Raw genomic sequence first — 18545 nt, 5'->3', positions numbered from 1 at the left:
AAAGCCACAGTTATGAAACATCCCATCAGATTAAACTGCAACGCATCCTAACAGGATGCAGATGTAAATGCAAGGCGTACATACCCACGTAAACCGTCCACAGTTCCTGTTAACCAAAAAAGAAAGTAGAGAGCTTAACCCCTTTTGAAATAACTGAGGCACCTCAGCAATAAACTGTTGGGTCAGTCCCCGAGATGATGACCAAGTATCTCAAGAAAGCAGTACCCACCAAATTTTTAAGTTATCAACTAATTCATAAAAAATTTTGAACAATACAATCCTCAGACATTCAAACCCATCTACAATTCAAACAGGATGCTAAGCCAATTAATAACTGATAGAGATCTGCTTACATTGCTGGCATTTATAGTTACAGTTTTGCTGCCATTTATTGTTATAGTTTTATATTGAAAATTTAAAAAAAAAAAAAAAAAAGAAGTAATTCAAGGCTAGCAAACACCATGGACACTTCAGGGCTAGCAAACACATGACACTTCCTGCACTGTTTGGAGTCCCTAAAATTAGGTGTAGTTGCTGGAGTTCCTCCCCCTGTTTTACATAACGTCTTATTCTTCCTGGGCTCTCTTCCCACATATTCCAGGATACCAGCCATACCTTCTGACTCTTGCATGATCTGGAACTTCCACCTACCCATGGGACTCCGGTGCCTGTATCAGCATTTTTCTGTCTGTGAGCACCTCAAGATTAGGATTCATTAAGAAAAATAAAGTCAGGAGATTTGCAAAAAACACAGACCAGAACCTTTTATTAATTGAAATTTCCCTGCTTCTTTCCTCAGCGGGAAAATAATCATGACAGCAAGAAAAAAATACAACCCAAAAAAAGAAACAAAAAAGTGCTTCTGTTGCAAATATTATTATTCTCATCTCTCTTTTTGTCTCTTCTTATTTTGCAGTGCTTAAACTGGTAATGTTTCCTCTTCCTTTGTTTTTTTCCTCAGAGTGCAGCATCAGTCATTAGTTACTTCTTTAATATCTGAAGAAAAAACAAACAGATTCATAAGAAAGTGTGATCTCACATGACACAGAATAACTTGAATTTTTTCAAATGTTTCATATTTCAAAATTAGACACACACACCCTAACAATATTTAAGGCATGGGGCACCTTTCAACAAATCTAGAGTAAGGTAATTTTGTTTCCAAAATAGAAGTCTGAAAATGGAAATCCATACAGAAAGCTCTCCCTTCCGCTTCCCCTCTTCTTGCTCAGGAAGTAGTTCTGCTTTGAAGAGAGGTGTATACGCCTCTGGAAATCTTAGAAATAATTAGTCCTGTGTAGCCATTCAGCTCACAACAGACAATGTCTGACAGAGAACAGAACTTTGCCATCTATTTCACTGACCTATAAATCCCCATTTCTAAAAATAGATGAATCTAAGAACTAGATAGAGGATAATGGGACCTGTCTTGGACAGCAACCCAGAAAAAAAAAAGTTCCACTCCCATTCATGCCACAGTTTTGATCCCGCATTCAGAGGAGCTACTGCTGTTTTGGAACTCTTTCCTTACTCCCCCCTTCTCAAAAAAAAATCAGCTGGCTTTTCAGTTACCAACAATAGTCTCTCCTTTCTTGCTGCTACTCTCTACTTCCTCTCTTTCAGCAAGCGATGTCATCTCTGGCTCTGTTTGGTGGTTCTGGTATGAAATCTGGTCTGATGGTGTGACTCCCTTTTGTTTTACAGTATGTGGCATGGATCCCAGTGTTGTTCCATTGGACACTTGAAGAAAATATGGAGAGGAGGGCAGGCAAGCCGGCTGAGTGTAGGAAATCTGCTCTGTGAAGTACTGTCCTCCTGCTGTGCTAGAAAATGGCATGCGTGAGCACAACTGATTTGAGAATGGAGCTCCCTGCATGTAGAAATCATTCCAGGGGACAGCTTGATAGGAAGTGGTGCCTGCTGAGGAAAAAAGCAAGCAAGAAAGAATAATGAAAATAAGGAAAGGAGGATTAAAACCATGTATATGTAAAAATGTGTATGTTGTGCTTAAGAGAGCATGCTCAGTGGAAATACAGTGTTACAGTTATGCCTTATTGGTTACTGCAATAGAGTAGACATCACACACATATGAAGGTTAACTTTGTTGTTTACATTGCAGTGTATTTATCCAGAACATAGTTATTTCAAGGAAAAACTTAGGAAGTTCATAGCATTGTTATAATCTAAAAAAATGATGTCACTTCAGCACAGATCCTGAGTGTATGTAATGATATTAGAGACACCCTCCCCCCCCATTTTTTTTCCTCCACTCCTATTTTCCAAGTTAGCTCTGCAAAGCATAAGCTGGATGCTTAATCTTCACTTTCGTTTATTAAAGCTGCAATCCAGGAAGCAGGAATGTTTTTTAATTAATATCTATAATGCAACTAAACTGCTCACTTGCTTACATGCTGAAGTAAGAATTATGGGTGTCTACACTGACAGATTGGTTCCCTCCCCAATGCACTTCTGGAAGCCCAGTCCCTGGTCATCCACACTGCGTAACAGCCATAGGATCCCTTCCTTGAACAGAAGTATGGAAAAAGAGACCATCAACTCTGCCTCTGTTCCTTCAACAATCCTCCAACTTTATCAGTCCTAACAAGGCTCGCACCTTTACATCCCTTTATGCTCGCACGACATGCCCCAAGGCACGCAACACACACTTCTGGCATCACACTATAAAAACATTAATTTGGTGCACTGGGACACAGCCCTCTCATTACTTCTGGCACTTCAAACTGAAAAACCTCAGAAAATAATAATTATGCCTTACAACCAGAGAGGAGAACCAGGCCAAGTGTGCTAGATAGCATGGGTGCTGCCAACCTGTTCAGGGGAATGTTAGCTGTGAACAGTGTGAACATGAGCCAGCTTGCACCCATCAGCCTCAGAGTCAAGACTTCTCTCCCTGACAAGGTCCACAAAAACAGTACAAAAACAGGAGCAGCATCTGTGGTCTGAAAACTCTATTCTCTTATGCGATAAGAACAGAGATGTATTTTTTAGACTGTGAGCTTAATTCAACAAACCTGACAGTCCAAAGAAATAAACTGCAATAGTTTATCTTTTAGTTGTACTTGGGCTTGACCAACTTCCAAATACTAATGCCTGGCACAAAACAAGGAGACCAACGATGCCATTTTTACCTAGTTACTTTTTAGAAAATTATGCTGAAGTGCTTTAATCTAAGTGGTGTTGCAAATTCACGTCAGAGGAAGAAAAAGAAAGAAGCTATATCCATACTCTGTTGGCCCCTGTCTTTAACTCTCTTCTTTTGCACTACCCTAAGATACATAACATTCTTTCAAAATGGTTTCTGCAGAAGCCCACCAGACTTAGAAGCCTGTTTTTCTTGCTGTCTCCAACTATTCCATTTGCCGTGGCACCTTTTTCACTTTGCACCCTTGACCCCAACCCACACACACCAAAGACGCGTTAGTTTGCACAACAGTACACTCCTAAAAAAGAAAAGTTAGCTCTCTGTTCCAGACAAAACTGTTGCACTACCTGACATATTCACATGGTAACACTCTCTCTAACATGCAGCCTACGTAGTAACTTTTGATTCAAATTAATGGGTCACTCAGCACTTTAAAAGCATACAAGGAAATTAAAAAAAAAAAAAAAAAAGATGGGCAGCATATATATATTTGTGCATGTATATGCACATTCCTTCTTTCTGACACAGTTATCAGTAAAACAGAGGAGAGGGATGCCAAAAGATTTCAGAAATTTACCTGAGTTTCCACTTGGCTGCTGTAACAAGAGTTGTCCTGCCACGTGGTTTTGTATGTAGCCTTGTGTGGCTCCTGCTGCCCCATAGGTTGCGACTCCACCGTTACCAGGTAAGGAGAGGAAAGCTGTATGGGACTCAGTGGGTGGTGTAGGAGTGAGGCGGACGCTGGAAAGCACATTGCTGGCCAGGTGACCTGGCAGATGGTGGAACTGGGAGAGCTGATGCTGCTGGGGATATTGGGGCAGCTGGTAAATTCCACCCTGGCTGCTGTACTGACAGTACGTGGTCTCTAGGTTGCCTGCCGACTCCAGCTGCTCAGGATAATTGCAGGAAACTGGTGAACTCAAACTGCAGAGAACAAGGAGAGGGGCAATTCAGAGACTAAAGTAGGGTGAACAGCTACAGCAACCTGTACAATAAACAATTGTTTTATCTTCCCCTTGACAGGTGCTCCAACCCTGATCTCCTCCCAAATGCCAGGCACAGGACAAGAGCAACAGGAACCACTTGAGCCAAGTGCTTTCACAGCAAGTTTCTTTAACAATGCGCGCTAGGGGAAAGGGATTACCTTCCCTTCAGTTCTTCCCACTCTCCAAAGCACACCCACCCTCTCTCAATGATTCCTTTTCACTGTGCTTCTGAACCCCACTTTGACTTTACAGGCATGCAATTCTGAAAGCACTCTGACTAAAGGTATCACTTTTTAGCAGGTGCCCTGTCCTACTACGCACATTATATACTTTTTCATAGTCCATTTCAAGGACATTCTCACTCCCACATCTAACTTCTCATTTATGCTCCCACCTATTTCCTTGTCCCATGTCCCACCTTCACCCTCCCAAGGCTTCTCCCAGGGTTCACGTTTTTCACCTCCCTCAAAGACCATTTCATCTGTTCCTACCCTTGATTCTGGATGCTGTAAGTGAAGGCCTCCCTGGAGCCATTTTCCTGACTGGACAAGCTGCATTCACTGTTGGGAGTGTCCAGCATCAAGGGAACAATATGACTGGGGGGGTTGAAGGACAGACTGAGGGGTAGGCTGGCCCTGCGGATGGGTGGAGGGCTGGGAAGACTAGGGAAGCACTCCGTTCTGCTGGAACTGAAGTTGAGCTGTGGTAACGCCTTTGTCTGAACTGCTTCGCAAGATGCCACCATTCCTGCCACTGAAGAAACTGTGAATAAAGAGAGAGACTGTCATACCAAAAATTAAAAGGAGCAAGCAGAGAGAATGACAAGAGTGGCAGAACAAAAAAGCAAGATGCTGGTGAAAGAGTGGAGGTTAACTGATGGGAATAAAAGTAAACAAGTACCAGCATTGCTGCTGGGAAGCAAAAGGGAGTAGTAGCAAGCTCTGTGGAACAGAGGATTATGTTTATTGGTTAAATAAAATTACCTTCATGATTTCATTCTCTGCATACTGGATTTATTCAGCTCTCCAGAAGGCAGTCAAATGAAGCAAAGTACTTCCTGGAAAAAAGCCAGGAACAATCCCCCAGCCATCTTCCATCTCTACTGTCCTCTGGGAAAAGTGTGCTGCACACATTACCCTTTTGAAAAATTTAACCGTGGTTTGAAAGAAACAAAAACGTGCCTTTAGAGATCCACTGTCTAAGCCATTTTTTAACCAAATTTTCACTCCTTGTTTGGCCTCTGATGAGTCATGCCAAAAAAAAAAAAAAAAAAAGCAGAGATGTCAGCTGAAGGGCCTTGGGAAACGAAGCTGGGAGATGGAAAAGGAAACCAACACCATTTGGTTGCTAGAATCTTGTTTGGTGACCTGTCTCCTCAGTCACTGCTGGAAAAGGAGAGAGGAACAGTTTCCTACAGAACAGCCTCTGTGGAAAGAGGACAATATAGGAAATGAAAAGGTCAGAATCATGTGTGCTGGTGATCCAGAGTAACAAGTATACACAGAAGGTCAAGAAGCTTGCACATAGTGCAAGAGAACAAGATTTTCTTTTATTATCCCAAATAGCAAATTATTTCTCTCTTGAGAAGTGTAACCATCAGGTGTGCATGACACAATTTGAAATGTCTAGCTAGGCTGAACCAGCACAAGGATGAGGCAGGTATGAGAACATATCACTGACTGTTCAGGTAAAGTTGGTCTACTCCCACACATTGTAAAGCATTCAGGGAAAGCTAGTAGCATGGATAGTTTACAGCTGTACTTCACCCTTGCAGGCATACAGAGTAACATCAAATGCACTCCACCAGGTGTGAATCAAAGGCCTTAAACATAAAACCTAAACATAAAGCTGCCACAGCAAGCATGAGCTACCTTTAGAGAATTTTGGTATGCATGCCCAGAGAGCTGATCAGGAGATTCCATTTCAACACCTTGCAGCACCATTTCTCAGATTCCCCAGTGTGCTGTGCAATTGTGCCTATCTTATTGCATCTTCCTACATTCAATTTCTTTCAACCTCTGCACCTATGGAAAGAGAGAGTACTGACGTTTCAATGAAAACTGGAATAGCCCTGATTTTCGGCTCATTTAGAAAACTAGAGCAAAATCTAGGGTGGCATCTCTAAAGCATTCACATGCCCAGGCAATTCTCAGTGGTTTATTTTTTCTATTTGAACATACTAGTGCTACATGTCAGGCAGCATCTATGATGTACCTGTCACATTCCTGTTTTTTGACACAGCACACATCCCACACAACAAAGCACTAGTCAAAACAACATTTAGTTTCCTTGCAAGTCAAAATGCCTTAGCCAGAAATGAAGCTGAAGATCTTTTCTGATTTTTTAAAACCGTCACTTGCACTGGATCTCCTAACCATTCTGTCCCAGAATGTAGCAGTTCACACAAACATTATGAAACAGCAGCCATGTGGGGCACAACTTCTCTGAGAAACAGTCTATATCCTGGTAAAGCTTCGGTTCAATAATGACAGTAAGATTAGCTATTCTGCAGATGGCCTTAGTCTTGCTCAGGATGAATACAAGCGGTGTTAACAACATAGCCTAGGAAATCACTTCAAAACCCACTTTCACATCTACTAAGAATTAAGTTCTGTTTTTTGAAATATTTGCAACACTTATTGCAGATAATCTTTGTGGATCATGGCAATAGGATCCACAGCCAATGAGATCGTGAAGACAGCACATTCGGCCTCCAAAGAGCTGGTTCAGCCTTTTCTAAAGTTTCCTCTACTTCTCAGTCCTTTCAAAGAAAGACTCTGAATTTGTATCCTCTGAATAAAGCCACAAATGCAGTAAGAATAAACAATTCCCAAAGAAGTAGTATCTGCTAAATCTTATACTGTACTTACAGAAGATTCCAGCATTTTGTTCAATGATGAATTCTGATCACTGGCTTGAGATAATACTTATGTTTTACAATTCTATTGCTCTTCCTGACATTGATGTAGAGATAGATATCCTCAGAAGGCTTTCCACTGAACATGGAAATTTAACAGTAGGATTTTTTGTTTATCATTTCCACTATTTCTGGGTTTTCAGTCCATGAGACAACCTTGGGAATTTCTGGAGAGCAATTTAATAATTTGCAGCTTCAGATCTCTGAACCAGTCCTGGTGCTACACTTGTCTTAACTCAAGAATGGCTATACTGTCTTCAGCTACACAGCTGTCTTCCTGCTACTATAGCTGCTTCCTCAACATCCTAGCAGCGTTAAGAGACCCATTCTTTAATGCAAATAGCTTCCAATGAATGGGACAGTCTTAAATTAACAAAAATTGATGTATATATTTCTGTTGGGATTACTGTGATTTCAGTCTTTCACCAGTCTTGAAGGAGACTGAGGCCTATTTTAGAGAGGTGTCCATGAACTTAAAACAGGGCATGGTTTCAACTGTGGTTTCAACTGTGAAAACATCATTTTCAAATGTTCTAGGAAGCTGCTTTCACTGTTGTTAACAGACCAGATCATGTGCACAGGATTTGTTACCTGAGTGACACCTATCTGCACTGGAGCCCTTCCTCTTGACATCAACCATACATGACTTTCTTAGTCGAGCACTTACTATGTTGACTCCAAAAGGCCTTGGCATGAGATGCCTGCAATGATTCAGGCAGTAACTATGCAGCTGCCTGCAGACTGTTTGGGAGGCTGGAGACCATAATGATAACTGTTTAAAAAGTCCAGTGCTGGGCACAATGCAGCTGATGTTGTTTACAGGCTAAGCAACCAGTCTAACCTCAGATGGTCTACTTGCTAGGGCTGCTTTCTCAAGCATCAAATCAAGAGTTCAGCAAAAGCCTCTATTACTATGAGTCTCTATGTCATACACTATCCAATCCAGTTTCTTTTAATGAAACATGCCTGTGTAATTGCAGCATTTACTGGAACATTAAGGGCCATCACAAAGCTTTTCACAGATACATCCTCTCTTGAAACTATGAAAAAACACATCTCTCTTGTAAATGACATTTTGAAAGTAGACAAAATATTCACCAAACTTAGGAGCAACAGCATTCTTAATTTAATGGACTGAAGATCAGTAAACCAACTTCAGCCTCTATAACTGCATTGCTTTGAGAAGTGTGTCAGTCTGATCCTCTTCTGGATTTTCAGTAGGCCAGAACCTACCACTTGTTTAAAAGGTATGACTCTTGCTTGCCATGTCAGCTACAGATCATCAGCTTTAAAGTAATTTGTTCAAAAGCCAGAATCCTACAAGTGAAATCATTAGAGCCTGTCATTTATTTACCGTTCTTTGACAGATCATGTCCAATTGCATCCAGTTGCTCCCAAGACTTCCATTACAATCCCATCTCTGCCACTGAATAATCCTCTTGCTATTTGCATAAGAGATACCCGCATAGGCTGGGCTCCTGACATGTGTCCTCAGCAAGATAGCCACATGAAACAAAGTATTTCCTGCAAAAGCACCTGCGGGTCAGAAAAATCTCCTCCCACAAACCAGAGGCATAGAAAGTAACTTCTCTTTCCAAAGGGCCAACTCTAAAGAAAACATACCCCAATGTTTTAAGTCAATGAATCACAGATATATATATCCGTAAGAGATCTCAGACAAACAAGAAAAACTTCAAATAACTGCAAATGTCAAAAACCCCTCTATTAATTTAAAGCAAACTATGTGTCTAGCAAAAGTAGTAAGAAAACAATTCTAAGATCAAAGCAAGCTCAAGATTTAATTTTTGAAGCACAAAAGGCTCTTATGGCAAGTAGTGTGGCTAATATCAAAATCAGAAGCCATAACTGCCAGCAAAGTAGAGTACATCTCAAATACAACTTCCTGGCATTTTTAATCAGCTTGTTTGGAGAACTGTACAAAACAGTGGGACATAAAAAAAAAAAAAAAACCAAACACAAACTAACAGACAGTCAGAACTAGAGCTACAGCGTGTAAAAACAATGGCAAAGGTGGCTCTGAACACTCTCCAAAGGTGTCAGGTAACAGATCGTACTGTTCTCATGCACTTAAATAATTTGCTTGTCCTGCTGAAGTGGTTAAACACGCTGCTACAAAGGAAAGCACCCGAATAGCCACTCCATTAGGCTACAATCTCTGGGTACAACTGCAGCATTGTGCACAGGTGACAGATTATTTTGCTGAAACCTTCCATGAGCTGTTTCCAGGAGGGCCACTTTTACTAAGCAACTGTTTTTGCCTTGTAAATTGATGACCTTTATATTCATTTGTTCCCTCTTTTATTTTGCTTCTGTTACTTTGGATTTCATCCTATCCAAGTTTTATCTCCTTCATTTTCTGATATATTATAATAAAGAAAACAGGTGGACCCTGGATGGCCCTATTTATTGACAAGCTTTTTTTCTGAACAAGGAGGCTGAATGAATTCACAAGTTGCATTGTCATTCATTTTTCTTCCATTTCATTTTCTGTTTTCATTCTGTAAGAGAAAAGTCTGCCTACACAATGCTAGATAACAAAACGAGCAAGTTTTGTTCCCCATGATGGTGTTATCCCACATCTAGTAAGGCAAAAATGCGACTGAAGCTTTTCCTGTGATTGTGCCATGCAGATCTCTGTTCTGTGAGGACTCCCTACACCTAGTAACAGTCTTTTCCCTCAGAGGAAGCACTAACTTAGGTCTCTACTCTGCCCAGGCACCAATTTTCCCATGACTTGTAGGAATGTAATTTTTTAAGACTTCCACCTTCCATCAAATTGTATTAAACAAATTTGGAGGGCAGGGTGGGTTTCATAAACAAAGAGAGTGTGTGGCTCATTACACACACAATATTCCTCCCTTCCCTCAGGAAACCAGGTTGAAAACCAATCATCAAACATCACAGTTTGTGTGCATTAGCAAAGCATGCCTCTTTTCTGCAAAGTGATTTAGAAAAGGCACTTTTTTCCCAAACAGATCTGTATCTGGAAAGTATTTACCAGCCTTAGATGACACAAATAGATTTTATTACTTCTTGCCCAGCATGATTTAAAGAGAATAAGGGGAAGCTTGTTCCCTCACATAGATGTAGCAGAAAGAAGCACATTCTCATCTTCACACGTCCTTAACACTGAAGATGCAGGAGTTTCAGATAAGCAAAGGAAGCATGTGTTTCATAAAAGCTAGATGCATACACAGTAAATGCAATAGGTGGCAGTCAGCACCGAGTTCAAAGGAGTCAGGGAGTGAAAACCCAGCTATCTTTATCACTCATTTTCTCACATACCCAGTCCACTCTCAGGGACATTCACTTGCCCTTTTTCTTCCTTACACATTGTACAAAGAATTCAGCTGGGACATTTCTTTCCTATCAGAAAGATTGCTTGTGTTTTCCACATGGAGAACTGCATCCCAGTGTGCAGATTCCCCAGAAAGAAATTGCCAATACAGAGAGATGACAAGATCACATCCCTGAATGAAACTTTATTTCTCTAACAAATATATTCTCTCTTGACTAAATAGCCCATCTGCAAATGTACTTTAGAAACCAGGATAGTTCTGAATATAAGTGTAAAAATATGAGGGCATTTGTTTTGTTTCTTTTAAATTAATCACTTTGCAAAATCTTGGTCTTTACCTAATTAAATACAGGACTCAACAGACTGCACCATTCTGGGAAGCAGTGAATTATTCAAACACTTTGACCATATTTACTCTGCTGCAAGTGGAAAAACTGGACCTACGTGAATTACAGTCATATTGATTAAACAGCTCATAGAACTGACTAAAGTAGTCCTTGCCTTGAGACTACGACAGGCAAATTTAAATGACAGAAGTACCAAATCACAGTATCAAGAAAGTATCTCAATGAAGTACTTTTAGTATGCATATCTATTTATTAGTATTCTAAGCTTATTGCTACAATCTTATAGTTGCTTTCTACAGTGCCAAAATACTTTTAAGGTATCAGCACTATTAAAAATACATTAAAGTCTTTCGGTAATTATTAGAAGATGACTTGCACAGAACTGCCCTTAATACCGATAACCCTGTATATTCAGAATACAATGAGGAGGCAGAAATGATGGCATGAAATTCAAAAGAATGAATAACACTGGGAAGCAGGAAAATACACACAACCATACCACATGTCAGCACACTATTGCTTGGGATACCCGTTCCTAAGGAAGTGGTGAAGTCCTCATCACTGTGGAAATATTTTGAAGTCGTGCTAATTTGGAACCGCAAACATATATAGAAAATGCTTTAGGGAACATTCCTGACTCTAGGGAATGCTCTCATACTCCACACATGAATACACAATTGAACAAATCCTCTCTTTTTGGTTGCCATCAATCTTTAAAGTCTAAATGCAGTTCAGGCAGAAAACTGGTCCAACAGCACACCCCACTGACCTTCAACAACACTGCAACAGCAATTAAATTAAGCTGTATGCTTCAGAACTCAACTAGTCTCACTCCCCCAAGGTCTTCCACAAAATGGAAAATTGCACTGGCTGGAGAAGTCAAGGAACCTCCTTTGGAGATTTAAAGGTATGGAGTACCTGAGGGAGGCTCTACAACCCCAACAGTTTATACAATGCACCTTCCTCACACAGCTTACTTGACTACAGGTTGTAGCCAGAATGTTACAGTCTAAACCAGAATATGGCATGTGTATATCTGCCGTGAAGAGCATAATAACCAGAATAATACTTTCATCATCATTCAGAGAAGCAGTACCAGTGTCAAACAGCTATTATGGAAGAATGCCCCAATGAAGTCATATTATGAAGTCATATTAAGAATTCCTTGCTGGCTTGTGCTAGGACATGAATAAGGACTGCAAATTTGGCTCTACCGTTAGCACAGAGGCACCACCATGCTGGTACATAGCTGGTAGATACTTGATTAGCAGAGAGCTGTTAAACCTGGTGTCACTTTTTGGACTGATGGCGTAGGGCTCTCATGACCTTCCCTAAAGCGTTTGGGAACCTACCAGCACCACCTGCTAATGCTGCAGCTATGCAAAATACTTGTGCTGATAGGGGTCTCACCTGAGGAGGAGGCAAGTGGTGCAGGATGTCCACTGAGCAGGCTGGAGTAGTTCCCAGCGGTAGTGTCTACACCCAGCATAGCAGACTGTTCATGAGCAATGTCAGGCAATGGAGGCATGGGCAGAAGAGGTGCTCTGGAGGTATACATAAAGGGTATGAGCAGGGACCAGAGGACAAGACATTACGACAAAGTATTCACTCTTCTAACTATCCTACAATGGGCAAATCCTAGATCACTAGCAGGTGGAAAGGGAAAGCGCTGGCTGACTTATGAGTGCAAGGAGAAACAGTGCAAGGGATGCTGTATCATTTGGGGAAGCAGCCCCAGGTCACTAGTGTGGAAAGAACAGGCAGCAGGGACACTGCAATGAAATCAGTCAGGTGGTCTCCAATCTTTCACTTAATTTTTCTCTTTTAATTCTGTTTTCTTTGCAGGAAGACTCTCACTCCAGACTGCCATAAATACCTGCCTGTGGAGACTAACTTCTTCCCTCACTCATTCACCCACTCCCCCTTGAAAGACCATCTATCCTCTCACATACTCCCTTCCCCCACCCCCCAATAAATGTTCCCTGCTCACCTATGAAAGGTGCTAACTTGTATTTCTTCAAAGAAGCCCATGACTTTGTAAGACTGATCTAAGGAAGCAGCATTTCCATCGCCAAGTGAAAATCCATGGAAATGGAAAGTGATGTCAGGAGAAGGACTAGGATAAAAGAATTCCTAAGTGCACACAAAGAGCCTGGCCAACACATCCACAGAAACTAAAAATGAAGGGGTGATTCCACAGGCTTTTCTATCTCATCCCTTGCTCTCTACGTGACTCCAGAGCGATTTCAATAGTTTCATTTCAAAACAGTGCTACAGGTTAATCAAAAGCGCTTTTAAGAGGGTCCACTGCAATTTGCCCAGAAACCTGACAGGCTACCGACGTCCAACTCAATGGTCAGCTCTCCATAGCTTAAATGTAAAGGGGAAATGGCAAAGGAAAATATTTCATTCATGAGGTATCTATTGTGGAGAAATGAGAAAACAGAGTAAGTCCCTCACCCATAACTATCTGTCCCAAAGGGGACTGACAGAGCTGATGATGTTGGATATTTTTTGTTGCCTTTCACACTCAACTTCTCCAATTTCCGCCACTTTGCCCTGCGATTCTGAAACCAGACCTGATAAATGGAAAGAAAGGATGCATTCAGAGAGGAAACCCATCTACACATAGTGACACAGGCAATGAATCAGCAATGACTGCCTCCACATAGCACCAGGTGAGGCCAGAAACCTTTCTTCAGAGAAAGGAACCTCAAGAAATCTTTCTTCCAGAGAACCTGCAAGATTCATTGCAAACAGAAAGAGAAAAATAACAGCAGAAAGATACCCCCAAACACCAGTTTCCTTTGTTGCCCATGATCTTAAAGATAAAAGAGATTAACTCCAACCTCCTTAGCCTCTTTTACCTACCCATTATGCACCTCATCTTAGGAAATGGGAAGAGATGGGGTAGACTCTGCTGCCATTTTGGGTGGGGTGTGCAGACACTGCACAACCAGCTGGTTGTGCAGTGTCCATCCCTGTGAGCTCTCTTCCTTCTCTTGTCACCAGTGGCAAGTGCAGTCTCTATCCTGTTACTCATGAGTTCCTCTTTCCTTCCGACTCAAGCTCCTCCTCCCTGCCCCAGTCCCCCTCCATCAATTTTCTGCACAGAACCCACAGTCAGCACTGTTACCCTCACAGGTGTTACCATGATACGCTGTGGTGTTACACCAACCACAGCTGCGATCTCCCTCCTCTTCTCATTGTCGGGGTAGTGGTCTTCCTGGAACATCTTCTCCAACTCTTCTAGCTGCTCTAGAAATGATGCATTGTTCAAAGAGAGAGAGATGGGGAGTATGTGGTAAGAAAACAAAAAAACACAGCAAAAGAAACAAGACAGGAAAAACAAAACAGAACACTTTTTACTATAATTAGAAATACATGAACAACATAAAAGATTTTTTTTAAAGTAAACCACAAAAATAAACAAAAAAATCTTCTTCCACAGTAAAACAAAGAGCATCGCTAGCAATGCTTCAAACATAAGGCACTGAGCAACCTTTATTTGAAGAAGTCTTCATGCATCTAATAGTGTAGAATGTTTTGTAATACCAGTTAGAGCAGCTCAGCACCTCTGTGCTGTGCCTTCAGTATGGTGAAGGAAACACCAGCATGATTGGCACTACAAGTGTCACTGTCTGCCAGTGGATTCCCCAGTATCTACCTGCACTATAGAAGGTGCGTGACTTCTTCCTGACTGGTGGTAGAATTTCTGGATTCTCAAATAACTCTTTTTTTCCCTTGGTCCCATCATGGCTACTTCTGGATTCCAGAACTGAAGACACCTTGTAGGATTGCTGAGCTGCAGCATTGGCTGAAGCGCATTTGGATGATTGGCGAGGAGCTGGGCCACACACATCCTGCTTGCAGAGGTCTCCGGGGATTCCACTAGATGCTTTCTCAGTGCATGTTCCACTTCTGTCATTACTTTTCTTCTTCTTTGCCTCCTCAGTCCCATGAGAGTAATAGCTCTCACACTGTTCATGTGATCCTGACTGACCTGTGGGCTCCTGTGCAAATTCAACCACAGAAAGTGGGGGCACAGCCTTCACGTCACTGAGGAAATTTGACAGCTGCCCACACACTGAGGCAAGGTCGAGCTGGTCATCAAGGGCCTCTGAGTCTTGGGAAGTTGACTCAGTCGCCTGCAGAGTGCAATATCTTCCATCTTCCTCCACCTTCTTTACCGGGTTGATCCTATCTTCTGTTCCCAAGGTATCCTCAACTTCTTCCTTTATAGCTGTGCTTTGGAATGCAGACAGCACACTGCTCCCTGTACCATGCCCACCGACAGCATCAGCATCTAGCACAAAGTGCTCAGTATTCAGTGATGTGTCTTCCTTCTCGTCCTTGCACTCTACAAGGAAAAAATTAAAAACAACAACCCCCCAACCCCCACGCACATTGTCTAAGCCAGATGTGCCTGGATAGGAAGTTTCAGTTATGAGAGAAGGAAAATACTACACAATGAAACCCAACAGTGAAAAGAACTAGAGAGTTCAAAATCAAGACTGTCACCAGGACAGAGTGCTGCTAGGAAAGCAACAGCAAAGAATGTGATATGGTCAATATGGAGATATTCAAACATCTGAGATGAGAAAAGCCTCATTTTGAGAGTCAAGATGCCTACAAAAACAACCAACTGTAAACTACAGGAAGAATTAATTCCAGACACAGAGAATAAAGGGAAAGTTGCATATTACAAATACAGTAGTGGGAAAACAGCACTGGGGATAACAAACGTCTTTGGAATAAGGAACAGAATAAAAATCAATGACTTTTCAAGACACTAAGTGTCACCTTATTCAAATGAGTAAAAGCAAAATACAAGCAAAATTCTGGTCTACTGTGTCAGCAGCCATTATTTGACAAATGACATCACTTTTTGATTTATAGAGGTTTCTGTTTCTATCATACTCAAGCTGACCAAGCAAAAAAACAATTGTACAAACTTTTAGTAAGTGCCTTAAATTAGTTTTCTGCAGCTTCAGCCACAACACTTATGAATAACAGACTTACAAGTTAGGTAATGAAATAGCTGGCTAAGAACAAAAATAGGTGAAGAGGTCTGACCAAGTTTAACAAAAAGCACAAACTGCATTACAATAAGAGAGACTGAATAGTAGAAGACAGGTCAGAAAGAACACAGCAAGAGAAATAATTAAAACAGGCAACAGAATAATAAAGAAGCATTATACTTTCCCAGCTGGCATATACATTTCCAAAAGAAGAAAACCTGCTGATTGTCTTAGAATGTGTGAGTCTGTGATTTCTGCTACTTAAAAAAAAAAAAGTGACTATTTCTTAAGAACAGAAAGTAGGATAATAAAACCAAAACCATATATCTGCCTCTGTCTGGAAAGAAGAAAGTTTGAGCAGACTGTTGGCAGCATTTCAGTTGTATGTGCCCATAGAGAAATGTGGTTGTTTAATTTGGGGGAAAAAAGATCTAAAATAATTTCATTTCACTCTGTCCTACTTTTGATATATATTAATGCAATGCCAAAATAAAGAACTTGCTTTCTGCCTCAATGTTTCTTTCTTACACAATTGTTAATCAAGAAGGAACCTCACAACACCAGTCAGATGGGAGAACCTTCATGAGGGGACGCCAGCCTGCTTCCAAGACTTCTGATTTGCTTTTTACAGGAATAAGAGAACCGCATTAGTTGCAGGGGAAAGAGACAGAAGCAGGAAACTATGCAACTATAATAATTTGATCTTCTTAAGCAGCAACAGTTTCCACTGCTGTTAAATAAGATGAAATATCCTGATAGGGAGGGTGAAGAACTGAGTGAGGCAGAAGCTGGCTATGTTCTATATAATTCCTTTTTCCACCGTCCTCCTCACTGCCTCGCTCATTATGTGAAAAAGCTCATATTTGCACGTCATCCATCTGTCACTCACCCTCTGCCTCAAATCAGGAATAGCATTTTCAGCTTAGTGCTTTCATTTGAGGCGGCTTTTTACTTATTTTTATGCAAACACCAGTTATGTGCTTACATCACAAAATACATTTCAAAGTCTTGTGTATGTACCTTGTATCTGCAGCAGAAAAAGAGATTGACACCTGGGAGTTTTATATCATCTAGAGGAATATTCCTCCAAGAGAAAGTAAATTGCTGTCTCTATTTCTAAAACATATAGCAAAGGCCTGACAACAACTTGGGATTGCCAGAGAAAAAGACCTGAAATGAAAATAAAGTTTGGAGAGAAAGATAGGCCTTCATGATAACACATAGGAAGTTATCAAACCATTCCTTTCTCCCATCATTCATATGACAAGACCCCAGACTGAACATCACTTTGTCCCACATTTAGATAAACATAACCTTAAGTAGAAGGGATTTTTAACTGACTGGGAACATCATACATATAGAGTCTGGAACGCCTGAGCTGCTGCTGCTGAAGGTGCGTGAGCTGGAAGTAAAATCCTCTTTTTCTTCTCACAATCACCTCCTTAAGATGTTTCTTGGAACAAAGTAACCACTTGCACAGTGACAGCGAGACTTTTAAGGTTGTTTGGAGCATTTGGTACAAAGCAACCTGAACACACACAGAGGGAGAAACAGCAGCTTCACAGGTCCACCCATGCAAGCTCAGTCAAGGAGAAGGAAAACTGGACAGTGGGTGAAGGTGGTAAGTGCCAGCAGTCTAGAAACCCAGAAGCAAAAGTAACCCCTCAGTGTGATACGAAGGGAAGACTGCCTGCCCCCAACCCTCACGCCAGCTTGCCAGCTGCTTTTACAAGCCCGGTGATACGAGGGCCATGCAGGCACCGGGCCGAGCAGCAGCCCATTGCCCCAAATCCCCCAAGGCACTCCAGGCAAAATGGCGGCTTGCCCGCAGGGCCAGGGTAAAACGGGCCGCCTGCCCAAGGCGACGAGGGGGGGAAGGGGCTAATGGCTGCCGGCCCTCGCCAGCGGGCCTGCCGCACAGGTAACAGCCTGGAGGAGGCGACGGGGTCGTTATCCTCCACCGGGGCTGCTCATTAGGCTCATTGCCGGGTGCCTCCCCCCCCGGTCATTAATGAGAGCCGGCGCCCCAGCCTCGCGGCCCGGCCCTTACCCAGCCGTTTGGCCGCCCGCTCCTCCTCCGCGCCCGCCCCGTCCATGCCGGCTCAGCGGCTGCGCGTCCGGCGTGGCCGGGTTAATGCCCTGCCCAGTGGCGAGCCCCGCGCGGAGTGCACCGGCCGGCCCCGGCCGGCTCATCAAGGCCACCTGGCCAGCGACCCTCGGGGGAGAGCGGGGCCGAGGCTACCTGACTAACCTACCTCAGCCGCCCGGGCAGGCGGGGAGCGGCAGAGGCGGCCTTCCCCAGCAACAGCAGCGCCTAGCCGCACCCGCAGGTAACGGGGTGCAGCCCCGGGAGCCCCACCGCCGCGGCGAGGTGGGCTGGTGGCTGGGACCGGCCCCCTGCTCGGCGCCTGTTGCGGCTGCTGGGGGCTCGCGCCGCCCGCTTCCCTCTGCCCCCTCAGGCGTCCCGGCCGGCGGAGCCATCTTCCGTGGGCCGCCGTGCGGGAAGGGGCCTGTCCTCCCTCGCAGCGTGGGTGTGGGGGCCAGAGAGCCGGTCTCCGACGGGGACAAACCTGGCCTCCACACGTAGGATACAGAACTGTTTCTGGCACATCTGAGGACACCTGAAAGACCGTGCTTCGTGAGCTCCCATGAGGAGCGGGCTTAAATATTGCTAATAGCATGCCTTGGAAACCCAGATGTTACAAAATTGGATCGTGTAATATGAATGAGATGAACCTCATTATCTTTGCTTGTGGGCTGGCAGGAAGACATTCAATTTTTTATGTGCTCTG

General features: G+C 42.8%; 1 protein-coding gene across 1 annotated transcript; it reads right to left on the bottom strand.

The window, feature by feature from the left end:
* Positions 1-793: 793 nt before the first annotated feature.
* Positions 794-17976, bottom strand: NOBOX (NOBOX oogenesis homeobox). Its single transcript, XM_075508505.1, has 9 exons — positions 17804-17976; positions 14400-15092; positions 13884-13990; positions 13193-13311; positions 12143-12276; positions 4641-4911; positions 3741-4087; positions 1573-1920; positions 794-996 (listed from the first exon to the last, which is right to left on the bottom strand). Exons 1-9 carry the CDS (start codon positions 17847-17849, stop codon positions 971-973), a joined length of 2091 nt encoding a protein of 696 aa, XP_075364620.1. The 5' UTR covers positions 17850-17976; the 3' UTR covers positions 794-970.
* Positions 17977-18545: the final 569 nt, after the last annotated feature.

The sequence above is a fragment of the Mycteria americana genome, chromosome 1, assembly GCF_035582795.1.
Source record: "Mycteria americana isolate JAX WOST 10 ecotype Jacksonville Zoo and Gardens chromosome 1, USCA_MyAme_1.0, whole genome shotgun sequence".
NCBI classification, from domain to species: Eukaryota; Metazoa; Chordata; class Aves; order Ciconiiformes; family Ciconiidae; genus Mycteria; species Mycteria americana.
The sequence above is the reverse complement of the archived record's forward strand: the minus strand, read 5'-3'. Positions and strand labels throughout refer to the sequence as shown.